Source organism: Orbicella franksi, chromosome 3 (genome assembly GCF_964199315.1).
Source record: "Orbicella franksi chromosome 3, jaOrbFran1.1, whole genome shotgun sequence".
Taxonomy (NCBI): domain Eukaryota; kingdom Metazoa; phylum Cnidaria; class Anthozoa; order Scleractinia; family Merulinidae; genus Orbicella; species Orbicella franksi.
The window spans coordinates 31,693,779-31,720,629 of record NC_138147.1 but is presented as its reverse complement, the minus strand read 5'-3'; the positions used below and the strand labels follow the sequence as shown (position 1 = coordinate 31,720,629).

The window sequence follows — 26,851 nt, the reverse complement described above, 5'->3', positions numbered from 1 at the left end:
GGAGGGAAAGTCGGTGGATCCAAACACTAATGGTCTTAATTATGGGCGCATCCCATTCGATTTAAAATTCCGGTTTGAAAAACTTCCAGAAATTTTCAGTTACGGAATTTCCGCAAAAGAAGACAACTTTGCAGGGTATACCGAAATTTTCGAAAATTTCTCACAAAGAATTTCCGTTCCATTTTAATTTCCTCCCGGAATTTCCAGAATCTTCGGTTAAATGGAAAGCACCCTTCATGGAGCAACCATGGCTAGTGGACAGAAGGGCATGTTAATTTCATGTGTTTGTCAGAAGCCCGTTAATTAATAGATCATTAATCGCCCACTCACCTAATGAGATGGGAGGTATTTATCACTTTGTGTCGATTACTATCTTGAGCAAAGAAAAAAAACACAAACAAATATTTTCCCAGGAAAAGACTTTGAACAAACCAGACCCAAAACTACTAGAGTTTTGTAATGTGAATGTCATCACAAGAGTGTTAAATAGAAACAGTCCGATTAAATTCTTGTAATTTTGTCGGGAATTGCCTACGGCTTTATCGAAAATTGAAGTTTAAATATGATACAAAACATAGTTCATATAGCTCTTATAACTTTGTTGACATTACATGATAAATGAGATCGTTATTACCATGGACTGAAAGTTATTTTTATAGCAAAGGGAAGTTTAAACTGAGCTTTTACACATATCGTGTATAAATAAAGGCAACCTACCTACCGTACCTACCCACGTACGTGTATGTTACTTCCTATTTTAGATCTCGTGAAGGTCATTCACGCCTGCGCAGATCCTTTGATCTCCGAATCTGCGCAGTAAAGGTTCGTTCCCGAATTGGATGAGAGGAAATGCGTTTAAGAAGACAAATAAACATCCCACAATACCGTCTTCTGGACACGGCTATAAAAGCAGGACATTTGAGGAGTTTTGCCATACTTACAATGCACTGGAGCAACTGTGATCAAGAAGGCAGTTCTCCCGGGGCGAGGCCAACTCACCACGCACAAACAGGCTGAGCTTCGCGTGTTTCCCACGCGAGTGGGTGGCGCGGTGTTCAATTTTTGTTAGTTGGGCTGACCTGCGTTCGCGCTTGTGGCCCTTCAAACTAACAACGCAAAAACCAAAATGGAAAACATTCCATCTCAATTTATTAAGGCTTCGAGCGTCAAAAAGACCGCATTTCTTTATCACCCAGTTGTCCATTAGGTGAATTATCCATCGATGCACGATCTGCTATTATTGTCATAAATATCTATATAAGACCGATTTGCCTCAAAATTTTGTCTTGATTTTAGCAGAGGCGAGATTACTTCAAGAAACGAGTTGTTCAATTGAAATAGCGCGTTCAGTAGTGGAGAGAATATTTAGCTTGACTCAATTTCAAGCCGACTATTTCAGCTTCCAAACAACCGTTATGTGTTTGCTTCTAAGTTATAAACTCAAAAGAAACGTTTGTATTGTATTTCGCCTCCACTTCAGATTGTGTTTCCATTTCCATTCTGCTTCGAGTAGTTTCCGTTTAATGAACCCAAATATTTTGAGTTTTCATTGAAGTTATTGTAAATCCTGCTGTTTAATGGACAGGTTTTCCGTCGACTTATCAGCGGGACACTTCGACTACCGTGAGTCATACAGTATTCGTAACCCGAAACGCAGATCATTAGTTTTTCTTCCCGGCTCTTTCAATAAGCAGAAGTTTCGAGGTTCTGGAATCCTGATTTTAAGTCTTCGGTTGTGTTGAAAAGCCCAGAGTTCATGTGATCGAACAGGATAACCACAAAATAAAAAAAAAAAATTGGTTTGTGTTAATTTAGTCTTCATCGAATTCACATTACGCACCATTACAAACTGTATAGTTTTAATTTAAAGCGTAAACTTTTCCTTGTTATAGCTTAAATTAAGCCGTATTTTCGCGCTTGTTTCCTAGGCTTCGTGACAAAGCGAAACATGCCTCAGTTAAGTCTTGTCTAGACTCCGAGACACACAACAAAGCTATTCATTTATGCCTGTGGTTCCTTTCCCTCGATCATCCATTGCTTGTGTTGTTTACACAAGTCAAATAGATGCAATTTACGTTTTAAAAACATTCTCACAAAACTTAGCATTTAGAGAAGATATACAATGAAAATGTTATCTTTTCAGAAAATATATAAAAGTCGTATGCCTTGTTTTTTCGAAATAAAGACGAGAATTGTGAGATAGTAGAGTTTCCTTTTTTTTTTTTTTTTTTTCGTGAATGTATTTCAATTCGTTTTTATCTGCAGGTAACTTTCCCCAAACCTTAATTATCCAACACCACAAATTTAGTCGTTATTTCAAGAAGTATAAATTTCGTTTATGGCTCTACGAATTGTGGAAATTTTTTCAAAATAAAAAAGAAATTAGATTTATTTTGGACCTCATTATTCACTTTTTAGCAACACACACGAAGGCAGCTGTGTTCTTGCCCAAGAATAAAACCGACGTCATCTAAAAGGTTTTGGTAGGTCCTTTGTTTCTGAGTTGGTTTGAAAGTGCTTGTTCACATTGTGCAGTGTGTCAAATTTTTATTCCTTAAAAGCGAATTTCCATAAAATTAGTGAAAAAAGTAACTGTGGCACTAGATAGCAATGTATTTCACCGCATACCATGTTGCCCCAAATTAAAGTTGCAATGATGAATTTGCGCTCTATACCTACGTTACACAGCTGCACCATAATCAAATTTACACGAGATTTAAATCGTCAGTTTATTTTGGAATTTACCATCAAAGCCCTCAAAATGGGACTCCATCTTAACTTGGGTTAAATTGCATTTTGGTTGATTCATATTTTTTTAACATCTCGCACAAAAAGTGTAAAAATAATAATAAGTAATTATGATAATCATTTAAACGCATTCTAAAAACGTATTTGTCTAGTTTCAGTTGATATGTCTTCGGCAGAACGACGGTTTCCTTCAAAATGACAGGTTCAATTTCTCTCTATGTACACAAACGTGAAACTTGTCACCTCACACACACGCAATCTTTGTTATTTTGTATGTATATTTTTTTCGGCTTCTAATGAAGCGGAGAAGGGTGTTTGGCAAATATATTGTTAGAAGCTCAAATGCAAAAGCTGGTGTTTTTCTTGCGTAGAGTGTGTGGCAAACATTTCCAACAATAAACCAACATAGTAACTCTATCTTAGCTTTCTCGGTTTCTCGGCAAGTTCATTGTGGGGAAACAGGTTTTCAAAAAGAGGCCAAAATAATACAACTAACTCCTTCATAGCGAAACTGATAACAGTTTGTGTTTTGAGAAAGGAAATTTAATTCACCGCCACAAAAACAAACTTCGCCGGTCCCAAGATCTCCATTTAAAAATTTTGATCAGAGACGAACTCGGTAACACAAAAATACAACATCTCTTTTCCTGTTAATAATAATGTAATGATATATTGTAGTGAAAGTGAACGTATAACGTAATGCATGGCTTGACACTTAAACTGAAGTTTTATTATTATTATTATTACTATTATTATTATTACTATTATTATTATTACTATTATTATTTTTATTATTATTATTATTACTATTGTTATTACTATTACTATTATTATTATTACTATTATTATTTTTATTATTATTATTATTACTATTGTTATTACTATTGTTATTATTATTATTATTATTATTAATGCACACTTTCATGGATTAATTTATATGGTTTCGACCTTTCAAAGGTAAAATAAAGATGCCGAACGATAACTAATGTTCGAAAGAGAACGATAAGAAATAATCTCCCTCAAGACTTCAGCTTATTTTACAAACTAATTTTCTAAATATATCATGCCTGTATGTTAACAGCTTTCCCGGTTATCGAATTTGAAACTGCAAAAAATTCATTCTGGACTGCTTGACTTGAACTTATTAGAGCTAAATGCAGCATTTATCAATTCACTTCGCACTGATTGCCTTGGGTAACAGCGTACCAACTGTTTTGATGTAGCAACAAAAAAGAAAAAGAAAAGAAATAAACAAGCAAACAAACGCTGTACATAGGGACAGAATTTAAAATCCCCGAGCTTTAATATATTTATTATTTGTCAATACTTTAACAACTCCTTATTTAAGCTATGGTATCTGTGCATGGGGTTTCTGCTCACAAACACATTTGTAACGATTGCTAGTCGTACAAAAACGTGCATTGCGCTCAATTTTCTTTCGGAAAACCAGAGAACACGCAATTCCCTTATTTCCTAAAGTCACTTGCCTTCCAATGTCATTCTTATTTTTCCAACATTTGCGCTACTTGATGTATTATGTTCATACTAAAAAAAGCCCCAATAAACCTCCTGAATCAATTTCTTAAAACCATAACAATACATAACTGTAACACATCATCCACGGATGAGTGCTTCTCTGTAAAATTTTCAAGAACAGAGAAAATGAAACAATCCTTTACAAGAATTTTGTTTGGTGTCTCAGTTTGGAATTCCATCCCACATTCTATGAAATTACTAATTAAATCTAAATTCCTAAACAAAATAAAGGAACTTAACTCCTCGATGTGTAACAATGTGAAGATGATTATATTGAACTCTCTCAACTAACACAAAAGATTTCCAAATTAACATATGGGATTAGCTGACTTGATTAATTAAACGCTAGATATGGATGAGAGCATTGTTAAATGTAATCAGGTTATGGACGACACGATCACGTGAGCTCTGAAACGCTGGGACTCGGGAATTTAGTGGACATATTTCCCGCGCTGAAATACGTGCCTTTCGACGCAGAGAACATCCGACGCCTCAAGATAGTTGCGAAACAACGACACAGGATCCTGTTGAAGAAGTACAAAGAGCAGCTGGACACCTACGAGCCCGGTAAAATCAGGGGCTTCACTGACGCGCTGATCAAAGTTATGAAAGACTCCGAACAAGAAGATAGTAAGATAAAGTCTCTGATATTAGAGGACCACGTGTTGATGAGTATGGCGGACATGTTTGCTGCCGGGTCCGAGACTCTGACATCAACTCTACTCTGGGCACTGCTCCTCTTCAACAACTATCCTGAAATCCATGGCCAGCAGAAGGTGCATCGCGAGCTCGACGAGGTGATCTGTCCCAAGCGTCTACTGAGCCTTCAAGACAGGACGCGACGGCCATACTTGGAAGCAACGATCGATGAGGTCCTACGTTTGAGGCCGCCGGCTCCTCTGGGAGTCCCCCATAAGGCTTTGGTTTACACTACGGTGAACGGGTACAGCATCTCAAAGGTAACCACACTGATAGTCAATTTATGGGCCATGCACCATGATCCAAAGCACTGGAAAAACCCCTCCCAGTTTGACCCAGAAAAGTGTCTGGACAAGAATGGCAACGTGGTAAACCCAGCATCGTTGAGTTACCTTCCCTTCTCGACTGGGCCGGGAGGCGAGTGTGTCTTGGTGAGAAACTGGCAAAAGCCGAGTTATTCCTGTTCATCGCTCAGATATTGCATCAAGTTAAGATTGAGAATCCACCTGGCTGTCCCTATCCCTCTCTAGACTGGGACAGTGGCTTAGGACTAAAGCCAAAGCCTTACAAGGTGTGCATGAAGAGGACAAACTGAGCAAAAAAACTGGATGGGTCGGGAGGGACGATCATAATACTAAGTTATGCTGTGTATGGCGGCAAAATTATTACACTATGGTCTACATTTATTATCGAATACTTCAATAATTATTACTACGCTGCGTAGGTTGGATGGCAAACAGTGCGATAGTTTAATGTTGTTTAAGCTGTTTCCAGAGGTTTTTGGTAACAGTAAAAAAGCCAAAACCAAATCAATTCACTGCAGCCGTAAAATAGCGCCATTGATCGTTCAGAACTGGTCGGTGGTATGATGTGAGCTCGGGGAAAGTATTGCAATCGGCTTCGAGCCGGTAAGAACAACAGAAAGCGAGGGAACAGTTGGTAACTCGTTTTGCGTGCAGTGTCGAATGGCGAAAAGCGCGCGAAAACTCGAGTTGACGCTAGCAAACAGCGGCCAACTGTGGAAAGTACCGGACGGGTTGTGTAAACCAGTTGCAAGCGTTGTCGGATGGCTTAAAGCGCGAGAGATACATAGATAGAGTAAACGGTGTAGAAAGGTGGAAAACGCTGGAAAACCACAGAAGTCAACTGTCTGGACTATCTGAATTCGTTACAAAAACCGCTCTAAGCTAATCACCGTAAGAAGTTATAAATATAAAGAAGAGAATACTCTGTTTGGGGCTACTCAATATTTTCAACTGTCAAGGCGCTGAGTATCATTCCAAAGATATTCAAAGCTTTTTACAACAGTCCGTACGTGTAGGAATGTTAAGTACTTTTCCTCAATCTTGTTGTCAATGCCTCTGCACCGGTTATAAAACAGATCTAGCTACTGCCATCTGTTACTACTACAAAACAAGAGATTATCGAGGTACTTACCTTAATAATCTATTGTTTAAAACTAGTTAAAGGTGACAAATTTAATTACAAATTCTTAAAAACAGTATTTTGTAAAGAAATTTTTAGAAACTTTTCGCTAGACAGTTTGATCTACGTTACCGAAAAAAGCTGTGAGTTAGAAAAATTATTTCGTATGAATTAAAAGTGATATTAAAGTTTTGACAAGCCAATTTCTTTTTCGTGAGCATTACTGAAAGTCCATGATAGACTCATAAGACTTTGCAATGCCAATCTGGTCAATTTCAACGTTTACAAGTCTATCAGCTGTAAACAAAAAGATGCAAGTTAACTTTATAACTTAACTTAATAACCTTATTTATATAGCGCCATTCCTACTTCCATGGCGCTTTAGAAATGTGTTAAACTATACAATCAGTAATAAAATCTATATACAAAAGGAACAAGGTTGAAAAACAAAGTACAGTTCGAAAATATAACAATGTCTACAAAACAATGAGTGGCTGTTCAAAACTAATTAAAGAGGTATATTTTAAGGCTCCTTTTGAAGTTCTGGATAGAGTTCGACTTACGCAATGCAAGGCAAGTGGCAGATTATTTCATAATCTTGAGTTACATACACTAATTGCCCTGTCAACATAGGTTTTTGTGAAAGACCTCGGCTGATCTAACAGTTGACGTCATCACTTGGATGTAAATCGCACACTGACACTATGTTTTGAGAACCGCTGAACTTCAGTTGCTCTATATTTGGCCTAGGAACTTAACTGACAGATCAGATCACGTGGCAGATCACGTGTAGTCTTGTGTAAATATTTTCACAAGACTACGTTGTGCAAGCCTCGCACAAGTATAAATTGTGCGTAATTTACACAGCGTTGTATGTCCAGTCGGGTTTGCATAGCTCTCCATTTCCTTGTCCCAGCCACAGCAAGTTGTTGTTACGCGTGTTCTCAGTTTGAAGCTATCGAGGGATATTGTGAAAACTAAGAGTCTGCTCTTCAGCGTTTGTTTCTACTTATATTCAAACGGAGAGGACGAACTCTTGGGTTGAAAGGTAATACATCCCTGTCTGGCTAGAGCATTGCGATATCACTGTTGAGTTAAATCACATTTATTCAGTTCACCTGATTGCCCTTCTCAGTATGGTAAAGGAAAAATTGCAATCAAATTGTACGTCAGTATTGAAAGTAGAAAATTCTACCCTAAATTAGCTGAGGCATCAAAGCATTTGACTTTAACATATTTCCTTTCAGTTATGAGTCAAAATGAACTTGGAAACTGAAACCGTAATTTGGGCGACTCATGTTAAACTTTTTTTTGTGTTCTTTGCGAATTTCAGAAATTACTCAGGGCACAAAGGTAATTCTCTTTTTCCTACCGAAATTTATTTCTTCTGGTATTTGCTACAAAATTAATCCGGGTCAGTCAATATTTGTGTCCAGTGTTTAAATTGTGAACAATTTAAAGGGTCAGGCTTCAGACGCTACGGAAGTGCCAACCTCACGACTTCACGGTGATGAAAGGACTGTAATAACCTTGTGGCCGTCACAAACTGTCAGGCAAAGGTAAAAAATGTCATTTTTGATTGATCAAAACATCGATTTCTTCACACGAAAGTGTGAAGAAAAAACAAATGTTCCATTTTCAATTACATGACTGCATGCAGATGACTGCTTGCAAATTAATGCGAAATAGATGTCTGGAGAATAATTTAACACAGCAAAATTAGTTACATGTAACTGAAAGGGCTTATTTTCCTGTTTTTAATCTTTTATAACTTGCCTGCCTGCTCGTTTTCGTCCTGGGAAGGTAAGACTGGGAATGGTGATTATATAGAATAACTACACATGTATAGGTCAGAGACTTTTAAGGGTAGACATTCGGAAGTTCTACCATTTCCAAAAAACTAGTTCAAAATTAAAAGGTGCCCAATTTAAAATTATTCGATTATATAAAGTGTATTCGGATTCATTTTAATTTGTTCTTGGTCATTAGTTAGATTGGAGATTGAAGGAGGGTATGACAAGAAGAAATGTTCTTTATTTTGCATTTTCTATGATCAAGTGAGCACATTCTCGCTGTTTCCGTAAGGGAAAACGAGGCCACTTACATGTAGCTATGTATCAACCTGAGTTGACAAAGTAAATTAAAACCCGGTGGTTTTAATTTTTGCATTAGTCACATTAACCCTTAAATCAGAGAACCTGCTGTACGGTGTTTCCTATATTTACAATTTCTCATGGAAATTCGCCCCTGTTTGAAGATACATATGAGACCGAAAAATGACCAAACTGGCCTTGTACTGTACGTTTTGATTTGCATTTCACCTATTAAAAGAGCAAAATGTTTTCGGTTTTTAAATCCAAATTTAGTTCGATCAAACGCTTTAGTTGTTAAGGTCAGATATCCTTGTTTTCACAGTGACCTTTGGGTATTCTGATGGAGTCATTATTCAAACGGCTGATGCTTCCTGTTGTCATTGGGCTGTGCACAGGTAAGATGATGTTAAATTGCCCATCATTGATCAGGTGCTTCATTGGTCTCTTGTGTTCATAAAGAAACGTGTTACTTGTTATATATATATATATATATATATATATAGGCAATTGTGGAAAACGAGGACGGACAACTTCGAGCGAAAAAAATATATATATACAGTAAAAAATCTAAGAAATCTTAAAAAAAAGTTTAAAAATTTAAATTTATTAAATTTTTAAACTTTTTTTTAGATTTCTTAGATTTTTTACTGTATATATATATTTTTTTCGCTCGAAGTTGTCCGTCCTCGTTTTCCACAATTGCCTACAAATTTCATTACTCGAGGTTTGGACTACGAATCCTTTTGGATCCTTCTGGCGCGTGGCATCCCTGTTGGCTCGAAGCATCTTAACTTTTATATATATATATATATATATATATATATATATATATATATATATATATATATATAGGCAATTGTGGAAAACGAGGACGGACAACTTCGAGCGAAAAAAAAATATATATATACAGTAAAAAATCTAAGAAATCTAAAAAAAAGTTTAAAAATTTAATAAAAATAAACGTTTCGGTCAAAGACCTTCATCAGTTGCAGTGCAAGTGAATAATAAATTACAATAACCTTAAATAAGTTTACAGTATAAAAAATGACATCATATTACAAAGATGATTACATAACAGGGCGTGGTAACACATGAAAACGAAAAAATTACCAATGATAAACAATCGGTGATTACTAAGCGAGATACTATGACAATGCGGTACAAAACTCAAAAGACACAAACCAAATAAGAATAAATAATCGAATATAATACAAATAAGATTAATATCAAAAAAGTAACGCGATTCGTCGAGTCAGCCGAAAGTGTGAAGGGACCCGCGTGTAAAATATTCAATGTTCAAAAAAGGCGGTCCCAAAATCCCCAAACAAAGCCCTTGAAACTATGCCGCGGCAAGGCACAACAGGCGCCCTAAACAGGGCCCTTAAACAACAATAATGTAATAAATTCCCCGATGGGGGCCCCTGAGAAAACCTAGCGCTAACAAAGCTAACAAGATCCAAGGTCAGGGCCTTTGAACACCTGAACTAAGATAACCGCCAAATTTGCAAGTTATTTTTGCGCTAATTGTAGTTTATTCTTTTTTTCGAGTGGAATTCCTGACGTTTGTTCAAGCCAAAAGGTGCCAGAGAGAACAACTGTGCACTCCAATATGCCTCTTTAGTGATTAAAAGCTTTTCGATGTTACTTGTATTGTTTGCATTTATCTGCACTTGATCAATAAATCAAAAAAAGAATAAACTACAATTAGCGCAAAAATAACTTGCAAATTTGGCGGTTATCTTAGTTCAGGTGTTCAAAGGCCCTGACCTTGGATCTTGTTAGCTTTGTTAGCGCTAGGTTTTCTCAGGGGCCCCCATCGGGGAATTTATTACATTATTGTTGTTTAAGGGCCCTGTTTAGGGCGCCTGTTGTGCCTTGCCGCGGCATAGTTTCAAGGGCTTTGTTTGGGGATTTTGGGACCGCCTTTTTTGAACATTGAATATTTTACACGCGGGTCCCTTCACACTTTCGGCTGACTCGACGAATCGCGTTACTTTTTTGATATTAATCTTATTTGTATTATATTCGATTATTTATTCTTATTTGGTTTGTGTCTTTTGAGTTTTGTACCGCATTGTCATAGTATCTCGCTTAGTAATCACCGATTGTTTATCATTGGTTAATTTTTTCGTTTTCATGTGTTACCACGCCCTGTTATGTAATCATCTTTGTAATATGATGTCATTTTTTATACTGTAAACTTATTTAAGGTTATTGTAATTTATTATTCACTTGCACTGCAACTGATGAAGGTCTTTGACCGAAACGTTTATTTTTATTAAATTTTTAAACTTTTTTTTTAGATTTCTGAGATTTTTTACTGTATATATTTTTTTTTTTCGCTCGAAGTTGTCCGTCCTCGTTTTCCACAATTGCCTACAAATTTCATTACTCGAGGTTTGGACTACGAATCCTTTTGGATCCTTCTGGCGCGTGGCATCCCTGTTGGCTCGAAGCATCTTAACTTTATATATATATATATATACATACATACATACATACATACATACATACATACATACATACATACATACATACATAACCATATGAGGAAGTAGCAGATCCCATTAAAATAGTGCTCAATACACATATAGTGTAGAGCTGAGTATATGAGTAATAACGAAGAGGCAAGATTTGCTGTTACTCCGAGTTTCGTGCTTACGCACTCATCAGACAGTATTTAATGATAAGCATTCCTATCAACTAGATATATATACACGGTATTAAACAATAGGCTAATTGCTGGACTAGTTGCATTACAATAAGTGATAGTTATACTGGAAAACAATAGGTGTGAAGACAGAAATTACGGGGACGAGTATAAACTGCGTGGGTGCAGTACAATATAAAGAAAGTGTCAAGCGTTCTTCAAGTAGAATTTGTTCTCGTGCCGGCATTTAGAAATAAGTTCTGATCTTTTGTTTAGTAGATTGTCGTTGCTATGTTTGATAATCATTAGTTTTTCTGTGAGGCAGAGGTCGCATCGTTTGGAAATGTTGTTGTAGGGTCTTGCACGGCTAATAATTGACCATTTGATGTTGAAGTCTTGTTTTTTGTCGTGTAGTTGCCAGATGTATTTAGAAAGCTCGGTGCTGTTGATGTGTTTTCTGTGCTTAAATGTGGATTTGTGCTGCGAGAATCTCTGTTTGAATGTTCCTTCTGTCAGTCCAATGTAGTTCTTGGTTGTGTTGTTAGTTGTAACTTGTGCGTTGTAGATTACACTGGAAGTCAGGCATTTGTTGTCTAGCGGGCATTGGTCTTTTTTGCGGCAGTTGCATTGCTCTCCGGTGATTGCGTTGGCGTTGTTGTCGGCGTTTGTTATTTTCATGTTGTGTTTGTTGATTACTGTTTTCATGTTGTCCATGCAACTGTAGCTGACTTTGACGTTGTTTTTGTTGAAGAGGCTGTGGTATTTATGTTGGTTCGGAAAGTGCTTAGATATGAGCTTCAGGAATGTTCTACCGATGTTTGTCTTTACGTTTTTACTAAATGGAGGGTTGTACCATATAATGTTTCTTTGTCTGTTGCGTCGGGGGCGTGTTGGTTGATTGTCTTCGTTGTAAATTAGTGTTTCAGAGTATCCGCTGGCTTTCAAAGCAGTTTCGTAGATTGGTTTGGCCTTGTTGAATTCGTGTTCGTTGCATGAGTTGGCGGAAATACGGCGATTGATGGATGCTGGAAGTTGCTTTATTATGTTAGGTGGGTGGTTAGACTTTGTGTTGATGTACTGCGGCTCGTCGTTAGGCTTTCTGTAGGGGCAGTAGGTACCTTTTGTAAGATCGAAGGTGACGTCCAGGTAGTTAACAATTTTCATGTTAGTCTGTATGGTAATGTTAAGTCCATATGTCTTGAAGCGTCTTGTTATGTCCTTCCTTGTACGGTCTGCTTGAGGTCCGGAGATGTTTTTGAAGATGGCAAGTCCGTCGTCTCTGTAAAGCCCGATGTTGTCTATCCCGTATATGTTACACAGGTCGTCGAGAATGAATAAGCCTACGAGCTCGCATACTTCGGCTCCGTCGAAGCTGCCCATAGTAACGTCAAAAGAACTGTTGTTTTTCTTGATCCAGGCGACCGCGCGGAACGCATGGCTGAACGACAGACTTTTATAACACTCAAAGACCATAAAGACAACTTCCAGAACAAACCTACATGTAGACTCATTAACCCTGCAAAAAGTGAGATTGGACGTATCAGTAAAGAAATCCTCGCGAACATTAACACGACTGTGAGACAGAAGACTGGCCTTAACCAATGGAAAAACTCATCATCCGTCATCAACTGGTTCTCCTCTATACAACACAAAGATCAACATACCTTCGCCGTATTTGACATTGAGAACTTCTACCCTTCCATTACTGAGAAACTTCTTACAGACGCAATCAACTTCGCCAAACAATTCACTTCCATTACGGACCGCGACATCGATATTATTATGCATTCAAGAAAATCCCTTCTCTTTGACAGTAACACCGCCTGGATCAAGAAAAACAACAGTTCTTTTGACGTTACTATGGGCAGCTTCGACGGAGCCGAAGTATGCGAGCTCGTAGGCTTATTCATTCTCGACGACCTGTGTAACATATACGGGATAGACAACATCGGGCTTTACAGAGACGACGGACTTGCCATCTTCAAAAACATCTCCGGACCTCAAGCAGACCGTACAAGGAAGGACATAACAAGACGCTTCAAGACATATGGACTTAACATTACCATACAGACTAACATGAAAATTGTTAACTACCTGGACGTCACCTTCGATCTTACAAAAGGTACCTACTGCCCCTACAGAAAGCCTAACGACGAGCCGCAGTACATCAACACAAAGTCTAACCACCCACCTAACATAATAAAGCAACTTCCAGCATCCATCAATCGCCGTATTTCCGCCAACTCATGCAACGAACACGAATTCAACAAGGCCAAACCAATCTACGAAACTGCTTTGAAAGCCAGCGGATACTCTGAAACACTAATTTACAACGAAGACAATCAACCAACACGCCCCCGACGCAACAGACAAAGAAACATTATATGGTACAACCCTCCATTTAGTAAAAACGTAAAGACAAACATCGGTAGAACATTCCTGAAGCTCATATCTAAGCACTTTCCGAACCAACATAAATACCACAGCCTCTTCAACAAAAACAACGTCAAAGTCAGCTACAGTTGCATGGACAACATGAAAACAGTAATCAACAAACACAACATGAAAATAACAAACGCCGACAACAACGCCAACGCAATCACCGGAGAGCAATGCAACTGCCGCAAAAAAGACCAATGCCCGCTAGACAACAAATGCCTGACTTCCAGTGTAATCTACAACGCACAAGTTACAACTAACAACACAACCAAGAACTACATTGGACTGACAGAAGGAACATTCAAACAGAGATTCTCGCAGCACAAATCCACATTTAAGCACAGAAAACACATCAACAGCACCGAGCTTTCTAAATACATCTGGCAACTACACGACAAAAAACAAGACTTCAACATCAAATGGTCAATTATTAGCCGTGCAAGACCCTACAACAACATTTCCAAACGATGCGACCTCTGCCTCACAGAAAAACTAATGATTATCAAACATAGCAACGACAATCTACTAAACAAAAGATCAGAACTTATTTCTAAATGCCGGCACGAGAACAAATTCTACTTGAAGAACGCTTGACACTTTCTTTATATTGTACTGCACCCACGCAGTTTATACTCGTCCCCGTAATTTCTGTCTTCACACCTATTGTTTTCCAGTATAACTATCACTTATTGTAATGCAACTAGTCCAGCAATTAGCCTATTGTTTAATACCGTGTATATATATCTAGTTGATAGGAATGCTTATCATTAAATACTGTCTGATGAGTGCGTAAGCACGAAACTCGGAGTAACAGCAAATCTTGCCTCTTCGTTATTACTCATATACATACATACATACATACATACCTAGGCGTTTCTTTTCCTAAGCAACACCAATGACTACGTCTATTCGAACGTTAATGACGATTCTTCAATCCCCATTTCTCATAGCGCCTTGCACTCACCAAAGTTCTATCTTTTTTAAATGCTTTTTCAAGAATAGTATCTATTGGTGTCCCCAGTCGACTCCCTATATTAGTATGGGATTGGTGTTCCAAGCTATGAGGTCCTGACACTCAAATAAAATTTCATCATCATCATCATCATTATCATCACTTTCATCGTCGTCGTCGTTGTCCTCTTCCTTTTCCCCCTATCGGTTAGTATGTGAATTGTAGGGTACAAGGTCAACCGGCGATCTAAAGTGCCATCGCCAAATCGTTATATGTATTATTCATAATTACAAAGATTAAAACTATTTCATCGAGGTCATCCCAACTACATGTCTTGTGGCAGGGCTCTGTGCAGGAGAATCAGTGTCAGTCCATTTCGACGCGTCTGGTGTTATTTTGAACCACAACTTTACAAAAGAGTTTTATATGAAAGACACGAAAGATTGTGAAGCATGTCAAGCTCTCGCTGCTAATATAACAACAGGGGTAAGTAAATGACATGTGCTCCGAATTTTCAGCGGCTTACAGTCGTGCCATTTTATCACTGGCATTCTTGGATTGATGACTGTGCGAGTGTTTGCTTAATGTTCTGATTTGTACAATAAAATACCGGGATTTATTAGTCCCAAAAAAGCATAAGAATCAGTTATTTCTCTAACGTCAGTTGGTTGGTTCATTAACTTCAATCAAGACTTTTCGTTTCTAAAACAAAGGGTTATCATTCGTTAACACTTTCCACAACTGAGGAATGCAGCGCAACCACCTTGGGACTGTATCACGTATTTTGTTACTTTTGTTTTACTCTCTTTCCTTCAGAGAATTACTGACCATAAAAATTCGTCTTCATATTGCAGTTCTGGAAAATGTTCGACTTTTTTGTGCGAGTCAACTTATTTAAAACTTCTTCGCTGATTAACAAGACATCTGAGGGAGTTTTCTTTAGGTAAGGAGGAACACAGCACTACAGAAAATACGGACAATAATTACGCGATGTATTGCAAAATGATGCAACCCAGCATTCCACTTAGACTTGTTCAGAATTGAACTTTGGCTGCTTAAACCGGCTTAACACTAAGAACACCTCGCACTTTACAAACAGAAATTCTCTGGCCGGATCACATATATGATGTAAAATTTTTCCTTCTCTCTACTAATAACCAGTACACTTAGTTGGAAGGGAAGAGTAAGGCAACAAAATCATTTTCAATTTCATCATTTGACACTGGGATTGAAAGGTTATGTTTCTTGGTTATCAAAAAAAAAAGATGTACGGTAGTAATCTCAATAGTTATCTGTTATGCTCTGGTTTAATTATGAGAAACCATGAGATTAAAACCGACTTATCACTTAGAACACCTCACACTTTGGCTAGGTCACATATATAGACGATACAGAGCGTTTGCGATATCAGGAAAAGAGAGAAATTCAAATATATGGCATCTAAGTACCTGCCATGACATGGTACACAACTGGACGAAACGCCTCCCGCCTGGAACGAAAACCCTGATCATCATGGTGAATTCTATGTTTAGGACTGAAGAATTTCATTAAGAAAAGTCAATGATAATGTAGGGAAATGAAAAAAGTGGAGTGGTTTTTATGTTTTCTGAATTTTATACCCGTACGCATCAAGTTTATATGCAAAACAACTCTTCAGCTTTCAGCTCTTCGACATGCATCTGCGTTTGTGTTCATTTAGCATCCCCCGCTTGTGACCTAAAGTCACAAGTTTTTTTTCTAAACTGACAATCCGTTTCTCTTAATATTTGTTTACTAGACCTCCCTCGGTTGGCGGCCCGAAAATAAATGCCTCAAAGGAAAGAGAAATTCCACCTGACGAACAAAAAGAAGAAAGGTGAGGCAACATGTCTTTTATCGTGTAACGCTCTCACGCAATTTAAAAGAAGCGGCCTCAGGAATAATCTCTACAGAGTGTTTTCACATGACTTCACGACGGTCATGTTGGTGTTCCAAACAAATCATTGTTTATGAGAATGCAAGTGAATATATGAAAGATCATATATTTGAACTGGTGAAAAAGATATGAAGACATGAGTGATCATTGTTGAATTAAACGGGATTCGAACCCATGACCTCTGCTATACCGGTGCAGTGCCCTACCAGCCGAGCTATCAAGCCAACTGGGAATTGATCATGTTGTGAGTTCGTAATATACTCGCAGATGGTTGAAGAATGCAAGAGAATATCTGAAAAGATCACATATTTGAACTGCGGAGAAAGAGATGAAGACATGAGTGATCATCGTTTAGGCCTGAATTTTTTTCAGGCTTTGATTTGACAACTGCTTTAAGTTGTGTATATAACTCCGATAATCAGTCATGTCTTCAAAACTTATGAGAGTTGATGTCAGCACCGTTTTTTGTCCAGTACATTTGCCTGGTTGTTGACCACATGAGTGAAGAAGCTTTATCTGCTGATTAAAAAGATTTTTTAATGTTTCAGAGGGGTTTTCTTCATTATGGTAATGCGATTGGATCTGGATGTCATTAATCCAGCCAGGAATCTTCACGACCTGAAAGCTATGATACATAACTCGTGCTGGTTGTACCTCAGAACTGTCGTGCACTTTCAGCTCCATAACGAGGTTCTGTTAAACAGTACGGCATTTAGTTTTCAGGTGAGAGTAAACGTCTGCAGTGTTAGTACAATTCAGAGTTTAGGGGTGGCCTAGTGAAAAATACAGTTGAGCTGAGAAGTGACGAGACAAAATTTCCTTCACATAACTAACTTCCATGAAATTTATCTAAAATAAACCCTATAAGGAGCCCATGGGCTCCTGACCCTATTCGTTACCTCTATATAGCTTAAGAAGAATTAACGAAGACTAAAGAAATATCTTGTTCAAGGAATCTATTTTTTTTTCTATTAGCAACTGTATATATTAACAGGTAATGTCAACCTAAATTTTGCAATTCTAATGAAAGTGATTTCTGGTGTTAATTGTTCCACTGACGACAAATCGTGCTTTTCTCATTCTTTTTAGGAAATTCCCCAGTTCCAGGTCACCGGTTATCTTAAGCTTTTGAGGCTTAATAGAAAAGGAACAAGTAACAAAAACAACAACAACAACAACAGCAACGATAACAATAATAATAACAACAATAACAATAACAATAATAATGACAACAACAACAATAACAGCAACAGCAACAACAATTGCAATAATCAAAAGGCGCTTGCGGCTGCATCCTGTGTCGGATTCTACTTAACCGTCGCGGGACCGATGTTAACGATATTGATTAGATTTTAGGACTTTCGAGTTTAGTTTCAGGAGACACATAAATGACGTTGAAATATTCCTCTTTTATTAACACGCCCTCAATGCGGGTCCGGATTAAATTTAATGAAAAAGAAGAAAAAGGAGCCGAATTAATAAGCGTCCAAAGTACAGCGCAATAGCTGTAATCAAAACTACCATTTGAAGTGTTTGCGTGGCTTGAAGCAACATGTAATATTTTAACCCACCTAGCAATCAACTTTTCAACTTAATGGTGTCAGTAATAACTCTGCAATGGCAAAAATTCTAATAAAACTGCGAGGTTTGTCTTTAAAAGTAAATGAAGTACTCCGCAATGCTAGAGGGGAAAAATGTCATGAAGTTGTCTGTCTCTCGTGGAAAATGTTATTAGCAGCATGGTTTTAAAGATCACAGAGATTTTGTTTTCATAAGCACAATATGGCTAATATTGCGATAATATTGTGGGACATCTCGACGTTTCTGCGTGTTTGACGACAATTACTGAAAAAAAACAGAGTACATGGTTTTTCTGTCCTTTTTTTTTGTAACTTAACTGTGCTGGTAGGATAACTTCCGACATAAATAATGCACTAGACTAGTGTACTTGACTAGTGTACTAATAGCCGCTTTGAGATTCACGAAGAGAAACTAAATTATGCAATGATAAGGAAGTAAAGGTTGCATACCATTGGGGCAAAAATCCGGAAATTTATAAGTTGTAAGTCAAATTGAACTGTATTTTCCAAACATCCTTTCTTACATTATAAACTACCTCCAGGGGTACTCGTCTTCTTCCGTTCGGAACGAAATGTCGGAAATAGCCTTGCCATTTCTTCTATCACCACAGTTTCCAGTCCCCCAGTAACGAAAAATAATAATCTAAAGTTGAATTTGTAATATGGATAAGTGATACTACTGCATGAACATTTCTCTTTCGGTTGACTTGCTGATTTTGGAAAAACACTTTCGTTTACCATTATTTAATGGCCATCCTTAACCGCCGTTCAATTTGAGAAATGGTAGGAACTGAAAATAAAACCTCTTATAGATTGGAATATCGCTTAAATGGGTAATAAGTTAGTTTCTTTTCAGTCGACCGTGTCATGAGTCGACATACTTGTCGCCTAGAAGTTGAATATTTCCGTAATCGAATGAAGAGCTACCATATTTATCATGCAAAAATGACATAGGTACAGATAATATTGTCATCATTAATCTTCACAAAGACATTATTTTTTCTGTTTTGTGTCATTAGGTTTTGTGCTAAGAAGTTTATTTCATGCTACACTGGGAAGTTAGATATTACTCTGGGGATTAGAATTTTTCTTAATTACATTTTGCGTCTCATGTTTTCGTGCCATATTTTTGCTTGGTATGAGGAGCTGTGGGGTAAACATGCTTCTCTCAGTCACGTTTCTCTCTTCGTGTGATCAAAACTGTCTCTGTCAATTCTGAGTGAATAACTCCAAATGGTAAGCCTAAGCAACATTACTTTTAACCATTCTATTACCGCCGTAGGCAAACCTGATCTCAACTTATCGAATAAATCTGGCTGGTAATTCCTTACACCTAAACGGATAACCTATCTGAATATCTGTTGAAAAACAGAAGATGAGTATATGAAATGTTTTATTTCTTATATATGTACTAGATAATTTTTGAGTTTGGTATTGATTATTTGTTGTTGCTTATATTACATTTCTCAGATTTGAAAAAGGGTTTCAAATCTAGATAACATCTCTTGTTGTCGTTGTTGATAGGTAAAGACTTTTGCCAGTCCTTCAGGAAAAAAAAAAACTTAAAGCTGAAGAACAATAAATAAATGAACATTTCAATTTCGTTTAAATATTGGAAAATGAAATTAATTGACGATGAATACAGGTCACGATATCGGAAAGTGCAGCACTTTTAGTAGCGTAAAATATTACAAGGCTCATTCATGACCATGTACAAGTATTATTTCTCACAAAGTCTATACGCGCAAACAAGCACGGAAATAACACAGTTAAAGTGTAATATATTTAGTGCAAACAATAGCAAAATTGCAAGAACATACGTTTAACTGTTCAATCACTGACATTTTGCTGGACCAATCAAAATTTCCCAAGCTTCGAACAACCAACAAGAACTTGTTAGCGCAGCTGCCATAGTGTGTCTAAACTGCCACTCAAACCTGTTTGAAGATTCACTCGAATAAGCAGTTTTCGCTCCAAGAATATTTTCCTGTCAATCTATTGCTCAGTTCTGGCTAGATTCCATCTAAACACGGACCAGAATTGGCCATTTTCAATGTTATGATGTGTTTTGGAAAATTCTAATCCTTTGCAATAACGGTCTAATAGGATTTTACGTCTCAAAGAAACTCGTTCAGTTTTATAAGGTAAGTAGATTTAGTTTCTGCAGCTGTTGTTTTTACGGCTTAGATAATATTTCTAGTTTACATACATGGGACAATTTTTTATCTCTTTACCCTCGAATTAGTAGTTTCTCACTCTTTCCTCATGTATTTGGCATATAATTTAAACTCGATTAAGGTTAAGGTCTTTTTTGCTGTAAGTTAAATGCGTAGTCTTATTCAAAAGAGCGATTTTTTTGGTCGGAAAGAAATCAGCTCCTTAACAACCACATAAATTGCGTTCAAATTTCGACTACTCAACTACTAAGCGTTAATAACATATGATGACTTACACTGAAGTTACTAAATAATCGGTAAAGATAGATGTATTCTCTTTGACTAACAACATGATTCTGCAAATCTGCGTCATCAATAAAAGGCAGGGTACTTGCCGTAATACCCTTGAATTACTTTCAGATTTCGATTATTTCGTGCGAAGCTCAACTACAAAAAAAGTAACAAAAGCATGCAAGAATGAATATATATACCAAAGTATCGATGGCAAACTAGAACATTGGGAAATGGCGTAGGTGTCCATTTTCATGTAGCTTACATGTCTAAAAAAGACAGGTTGACTAAGTCTCTTCCGATGAACAGATGAAGAGTAAAGACCGTTCCGGCCCTTGAGTGTAGATTTCGGTAAAATGATGTTTCCTGTGATAAATTTCTTTTATCCTCGTATTTTTCAGTCTTTTATTATCAATCATATCAGCAAACAACTACGACATCAAATGTGCATATCATGTGCGGGAGGCATGATATGCTTTCTGATGTCAATCACTTGAGAGGTACTGTAAGCCACTTCTAATTAAGTTTAGGCTGCACGTACCGAGAGAAAAGACTGTACTCGGAGAAAAAAGCTGTAATTTTTAAAAACATAGAGAATTTCAGTTATAACCAAATAGCAGGTTGAAATTTTCTTCGGCTATTAGAGTGCTCAATAGTTAAACTAGGGCAAGTTATAATAATACTCAGAGTTTCATGCTTCTTCATCAGGCAACTGCAACATTTCAGTTAAATTAATATATTAATTTATATTCCACTTTTGCCGAAATTCTGCTTCAGTAAAGGTTTTGTTTGAATCTCGAGTTTGCCAGAAAATCCAGTGAGTATCCAGTGGTAATTGCTTACGTATAAAATAGCTTGATAGTGACTTAGTCAACAACAGAACGTGTAGTTTTCACATTAAGCAGTGGATATGTGAGGTCGACTGTGGAGCTGCACTGATTTGGCAGGTTTATAACAACTTATTTGCCAGGCGGGGGCCGTCATGGGAGAATTCAACCTTGGGTTAACTGGTTCAGAAAAGGCGAAATGTTGATATTCTGTATTTACGGTCTCAGGCTTTGCCAGATTATAACACATTATTTGTTTGTTACAAAAAGAAGTATATACGAGTACAACTAGCCACCAGGCTTACAGTGGGGTGGACTTAAATAACTGTTAGTAAAGTTTTAATTTTTAGCTTCGTGTGCGGGACACGACCATGTCAGTATTATTTCATTGAAAATGTCATCATCTGTTTTTTTAAAGCTAGTATAAAGCATCATGTTGAACCAGTTACAGATACTGGCAGAGAATTCTAAATTTTAGGACCTTGATAGAGTATCGATTCGTAAAATCGTTCAAGATTTATGCCACAGTAATGCAGTCGATATATAACTACTGGCTGTTCTCGTGCCATAACTGTGTGCTTGATAATATGTTACAAACAAGTTGAGAACATTCGGGGCAACAAGCGGTCATACGCGCAGAGAAAGTATTGTCTGCAACGTTCCAAGATCTTTCTTTAATAAAGTCACAGCTGTTACGACATTTTAAACCTGAGTAAAATTTAGGCTTCAAGTGTTGTTAAAGCTTGATAAAAAAAAAAGATCTTGGAACTTTGAAGTCAATAATTTCTCTGTATCTATGACCGATTGTTGAGTGGAATGGTGCATAGACGCTTTTCATAAATGGCTGCCAATTTAAAATTATTTTGTATGCATTTAAATTAGCCTCACTAAACTCGTTTGGGAGTAACAATTCTTTTGAATTATCAACTCAAAAACGAGGTCAGTCAGGCTAATTTTAATACTTAAAAAATAATTTATAATTGGCAGCCATTTATGAAAAGGGTCAATACCGCTGAATGAGGAAATACGAGAAAGATGAATCATCAGTTACATGCAAGCACAAAACTTGAAGCTTGAATTTTACTCAATGTAACTGATGATTCATCTTTCTCGTGTTTCCTCATTCAGCAGTACGCACCATCCCACTGCATGTCAAAGTATTTTTTGTTAACTTCGTATTCAGGTCATACTCAATTTCCTGTATTGCTCAATTACCCTACACCCACCACCTCTCCAGTTTCGTTTTTACTAATTAAACATTTTTTATAATTCTAGTATCAAATACTTCCGGGGGTACTCATTTATATGGCCTATATAGCTATGTGTGGCCCCAAAGGGAATGGTTTTAGCCATTTTGGTTAAACTGACGGATAGATTTTAGCCATTTTGGTCTCCAGTAGGGTATGGTTTTTGCACGCTGGTCTCGAATTGAGTAGATTTTTTACCAGTAGCTACTTTTTCATCATTTCAGATAAGGCCATCAGTAAAAGCCTTTCATAAAGCCTTTTACATCGGTCTGAATCAGGAAACCAATTATAAGGCAGGTCTGAAACAGGGTATTGATTTAAGGGTCAGATCTAAAATAAGGTATGGAATTGTTAGTCATGGTCAGGTCATAAACGGGGTAGGTAAAGTCGCAGGCTTTGACCTTAAATAGGGTAAGGGCTTTGAGAAGCGTGCCGCACACCCCCACCCAATTTTTCTAGGAGTACCCCCCGCCCAACTGATACTCCTCTTCATTCTCTCATTTCCGTATACCTCCTTCCCTTCCCTCCCACGCTCTACCTTTCTACTTTCCTGATCCATAATCACTGCGGCAGTCGTTTTGCCGCCGCCATATTGTTAACATGATTGCCAGATTAAGGTGGGTAGTGATACCTTTACTTTGGTTTCCAGGCTTACTTGAATTAAACACAGGGCTTTTGTTGTTGTAATTAATTAGCAGCCTATTGTAATTAATTAAATTTTATTAGGTGTTCTCTTTGAAAAGCCCCCTTGGGGAAAGTCATTTAAGGGTGTATAGTACTATATGTATGTATTTTATGTACGTAACAACCGTCAACTAATTAAATATTTTAAAAAAATCGGTTGAAAAGTCAATTGAAAAGCTTCAGACCCATTCTGCAAAAGTGGACTTCTTCACCACTATACAAAGTATTTACTGAGAGAAAAAGGGGAAAACTATCACAATTGTACCAATTCATCTTGAACTCTGTGGGAAGTCAATTAGCTGCAATTTGTATCTTTATGGCATAAATCTTCCTAATCTATTGTGATCTGTTTTTTTCAAATTAATGCTGCGTTGCATTAAAAGTATCAGCAGGTGCATATTTCATTTGTATATATCATTACCTGGTCTCACCGAACAGTCGCTCGTTCGTGCTGTTATCAGGGAGCTTAGGCAATCCACGACGGCAACGCCAACTAGTACTCCTCCAAGCAAAAGGCTTATTGAGTAGAACAATGACCGTGCACGTGCGTGATAAACCTTTGTACATTTCTTCGCCGTCGTATTTTCATTTGGAATTGAACGCTTAGCTTGAGCATGTTCTGAGACCAATAGGCACACTGAACACAGAACGTAAAAAATAAATTCAGTTTTTAGTAGGCGTTGTCCTCTGGGTGGCCTTAATCATCGCTTAAGCTACCTATTGTCAACTAGCAGCAGGTAGTAATTTATCACGTTTAATTGACCGAAATAGTCCCGTAATATCATACCACTGGAATAGATTATGTGAGAAAACAAACTGTGCTTTCTAATCCTCAAAAAATTTCGGTTTGAATTTCCGGAAATTTTTCATTAACGAATTTACAGCAAAGAGGATAACCTCGCGAGGTATTGTCAAATTTTCGAACACTTCTCACCGTTAAGAGTGACTTCCTGTAAATACTACGGATAGGTGTGCAAAATGCAAAAATCGAATTCCCTCAAACTTTTTCACAAGAAAGCCCTCTGGAAACTATTTAGGAAAATACAACTTTTAGTTTGTTTGGATTTATATTTTTCAAGCAAAGCGATTTTTTAATTTTCACCCTTGGAGAAGCCCTCGAACCACTGAAAAATGTGCTTCATATTTGCGACTCGTGTAAGAAAACTAAAACAATTATCAAAACTATTTCGATATTACACAATTCAATGACCCTTCCTTTACAAAGTACAGTTATTAGAATTGGAAAAGATTCAAACCTTAATTTTCAAAAAATTTTCAAATTTACCCTCCTAAACAGCATTATCAGAAAGCTCGATTTTGGCGAATTTCAACAGTAAAACTCCCTACCTGGTACATGGATTCCGCTGTAAAGATGGTATTCTAGAGAAAGAGTAAGGTTTCCTCTATCGTTCTGTGAAATAAAATTATGGGGCAACTCAAACTACGAATTCAGACGACGGAAAATATTTACGGTACTTGCTTGAAGTTTATGACCTTTGAACTTACAGTTGTCCTCATGAATACAAGAGATAACCTAAACAACAGTTGAAATTTTAGCGTGAATGTGATCCTTTCTCCCATTTAAATGATTAATAGTTATTTCGTTATCTTCTGTGGGCAATTTTATCGGAAGTAATATTTTTTTACGCTGAAAAGGAGTTCTAACTTGTTTATGAGTACGTGCGTATTTGTTTACTGAAGCGGAAATTTGTGGATATTAAATTTATTCCATCTAAGTTCTATTTCGTGTGCTGCAAGGCGTTTCGTGTTCTCGTTAAAACAAAATGGTATGGCCAAGTAGAGGGTTTTCTTCTCAGATTTTAAAACAACATATAACTTTTGACTCACCGTCCACATGCATGGCTTGATTTAATCAGCAGCGTTACACCGGGTGTGATAGCGGTGAGATGGCGTGACGATAATTGACAAATCGCTTTTCGCGAATCGAATTCATCAAAAAATATGTATATATAATACCTTTCCTGAGACTACTTAATAAAGACTCTTGTGAAATAAGTCTGCAAATTTTGAAACTCTCATTGGTGTGAAATAAAAAACCTGGATCTACTATTTTTATGCCACGGTCGTGTGATCCTCGAGTGTGGTATCACATGACAATAATAACTAAGAAATGGCCACCTGCAGTTATTCTCAAATCGTTGGGGGCACGTGCGGTCCTAGTGTTACGAATCCCGCACATGTTCAATGTGTTTTAATTCGAAAATGTGACAAATGCATTCGAGGTGATTTGAAGACTATTGGTGTGAGCGATTCTTCTCTGGACGAAGCAAGGCTATTGTTGGCTAGAGCAGATCAGTGTATTCGTAATTCAATTTTCTCTTTAGATCGAAAATATTGCAAAAGATTATCGAGAAACTACTGAATGATACGGTAACAGACAATCACCATGAGGCCCAATAAGGTGTGATTTCATGATACGCGAAATCAAAATCTCGTGGCACTCTTTCAATGTAGCTGACCGTGCAAAAGCGTAATAGTCTCTTGAGTTATATTCCGGCCCGGCTATTTACAAGTTTCTCCCACGAAAATGATCCCAATACTAACCACGTGGAGAAGTGGGACTAGAAATTAAAGGTGGGGCAGGGGGGGGAATACTTGTCGGCTTGCCTCACTACAAGAGATAAGTCAAGCGAAACTTTAAGGTAGTAACATATAAGGGAATAACAGAGATGACTGAAAAAATAATAATTATTTGTAGACCCCGCTTGTTATTATGAAAATCCACGAATCTGATGACTTATCGTATTGTTGTCCTCTTGGTTGTTAAATAAGGTATAAAGGCACCTACCAGCATTGAATCCCATTCACTAAACAAGAACGCGGATGGCTCCTCTGCTTCCTTCTGTCACCGAAACATTCTCACGTATCATTTAAATTGCATAAGAAAGCGGAGTCCTATAATACTGCGTGACATTTTCTGTGATGCCTTTCTCAATGTTATCCAAGGGCTTACATCCCCGGGGTTAGCTTGCTGTCGCATGGTTTTTCGAAACCCTTACCGTTAAACTAAACTTCCAGTAAACGCATATCACACATTTCGTTTCCGAGGTTTTTTTGACCTGGATGAAGGTATTTTGTACCCAACAGTATGCCCTCGTCATCGGGACCTATTTCGAGATAAGGTGGCGTAGCAACAAAAAGCACTGTTCCTGTCCAGAGCAATGGATACAACATGAGACGAACCAGAAGGGGGATCGTGGGATAAATCTGGTTCAGGGACCATTCATTTTTTATAAGGTAGGGGGGGCTGGTGGGATTTGGGGGGGGGCCATGCGAAAAAAAATGGCTTTCGAGGGGGGGCCATCCCAAAAAAATAAGGGAAAAAGGGGGGGTCACGTGAAATATTTTAGTAAAACTTTAAAATGGCACAATGTTTGAATATCAAAAAAATTGCTATAGAATAAACATAGAAGGCAGGATATAAATTTATGACAAACTTTCCTTCTGCTTTAAAAAAACGTGTAGCTACTGAAAAGAAGTATTTAACACTGTTATTTTCGAATGCAACTTTCACTGGCACTCATCTTCATCTCCGCTGTCGTCGAGTTCTTCGTTGCCGCTTGTACTGCTATGGGAGTCTCTTTCACC

General features: G+C 37.5%; 3 protein-coding genes, 1 non-coding gene and 1 pseudogene across 4 annotated transcripts in view; 4 read left to right on the top strand and 1 right to left on the bottom strand.

Annotated features, from left to right (window-relative positions):
- Window positions 1-933: 933 nt before the first annotated feature.
- LOC145483187 (U1 spliceosomal RNA) lies at window positions 934-1,102 on the top strand. Its single transcript, XR_014048887.1, has one exon. It is a non-coding gene; the product is annotated as a U1 spliceosomal RNA (small nuclear RNA).
- A 2,800-nt stretch (window positions 1,103-3,902) lies between these two features.
- Window positions 3,903-6,526, top strand: LOC145480495 (steroid 17-alpha-hydroxylase/17,20 lyase pseudogene; annotated as a pseudogene).
- A 267-nt stretch (window positions 6,527-6,793) lies between these two features.
- Window positions 6,794-17,830, top strand: LOC145482057 (uncharacterized). The gene is made up of 6 exons (XM_081460636.1): window positions 6,794-8,896; window positions 14,886-15,028; window positions 15,397-15,485; window positions 16,320-16,397; window positions 17,006-17,180; window positions 17,547-17,830. Exons 1-6 carry the CDS (start codon window positions 8,842-8,844, stop codon window positions 17,811-17,813), a joined length of 807 nt encoding a protein of 268 aa, XP_081316762.1. The 5' UTR covers window positions 6,794-8,841; the 3' UTR covers window positions 17,814-17,830.
- LOC145482040 (uncharacterized) lies at window positions 9,353-12,565 on the bottom strand. The gene is made up of 2 exons (XM_081460618.1): window positions 10,734-12,565; window positions 9,353-9,380 (listed from the first exon to the last, which is right to left on the bottom strand). Exon 1 carries the CDS (start codon window positions 12,529-12,531, stop codon window positions 11,359-11,361), a length of 1,173 nt encoding a protein of 390 aa, XP_081316744.1. The 5' UTR covers window positions 12,532-12,565; the 3' UTR covers window positions 9,353-9,380; window positions 10,734-11,358.
- Window positions 17,831-20,109: 2,279 nt separating the features above from the next.
- Window positions 20,110-26,851, top strand: part of LOC145482049 (cadherin EGF LAG seven-pass G-type receptor 2-like) — a 32,266-nt gene continuing 25,524 nt past the window's right edge. The window contains exon 1 of the mRNA XM_081460628.1: window positions 20,110-20,181. The gene's annotated coding sequence lies outside the window, so the exon portion shown is untranslated. The remainder of the gene's footprint in view (window positions 20,182-26,851) is intronic.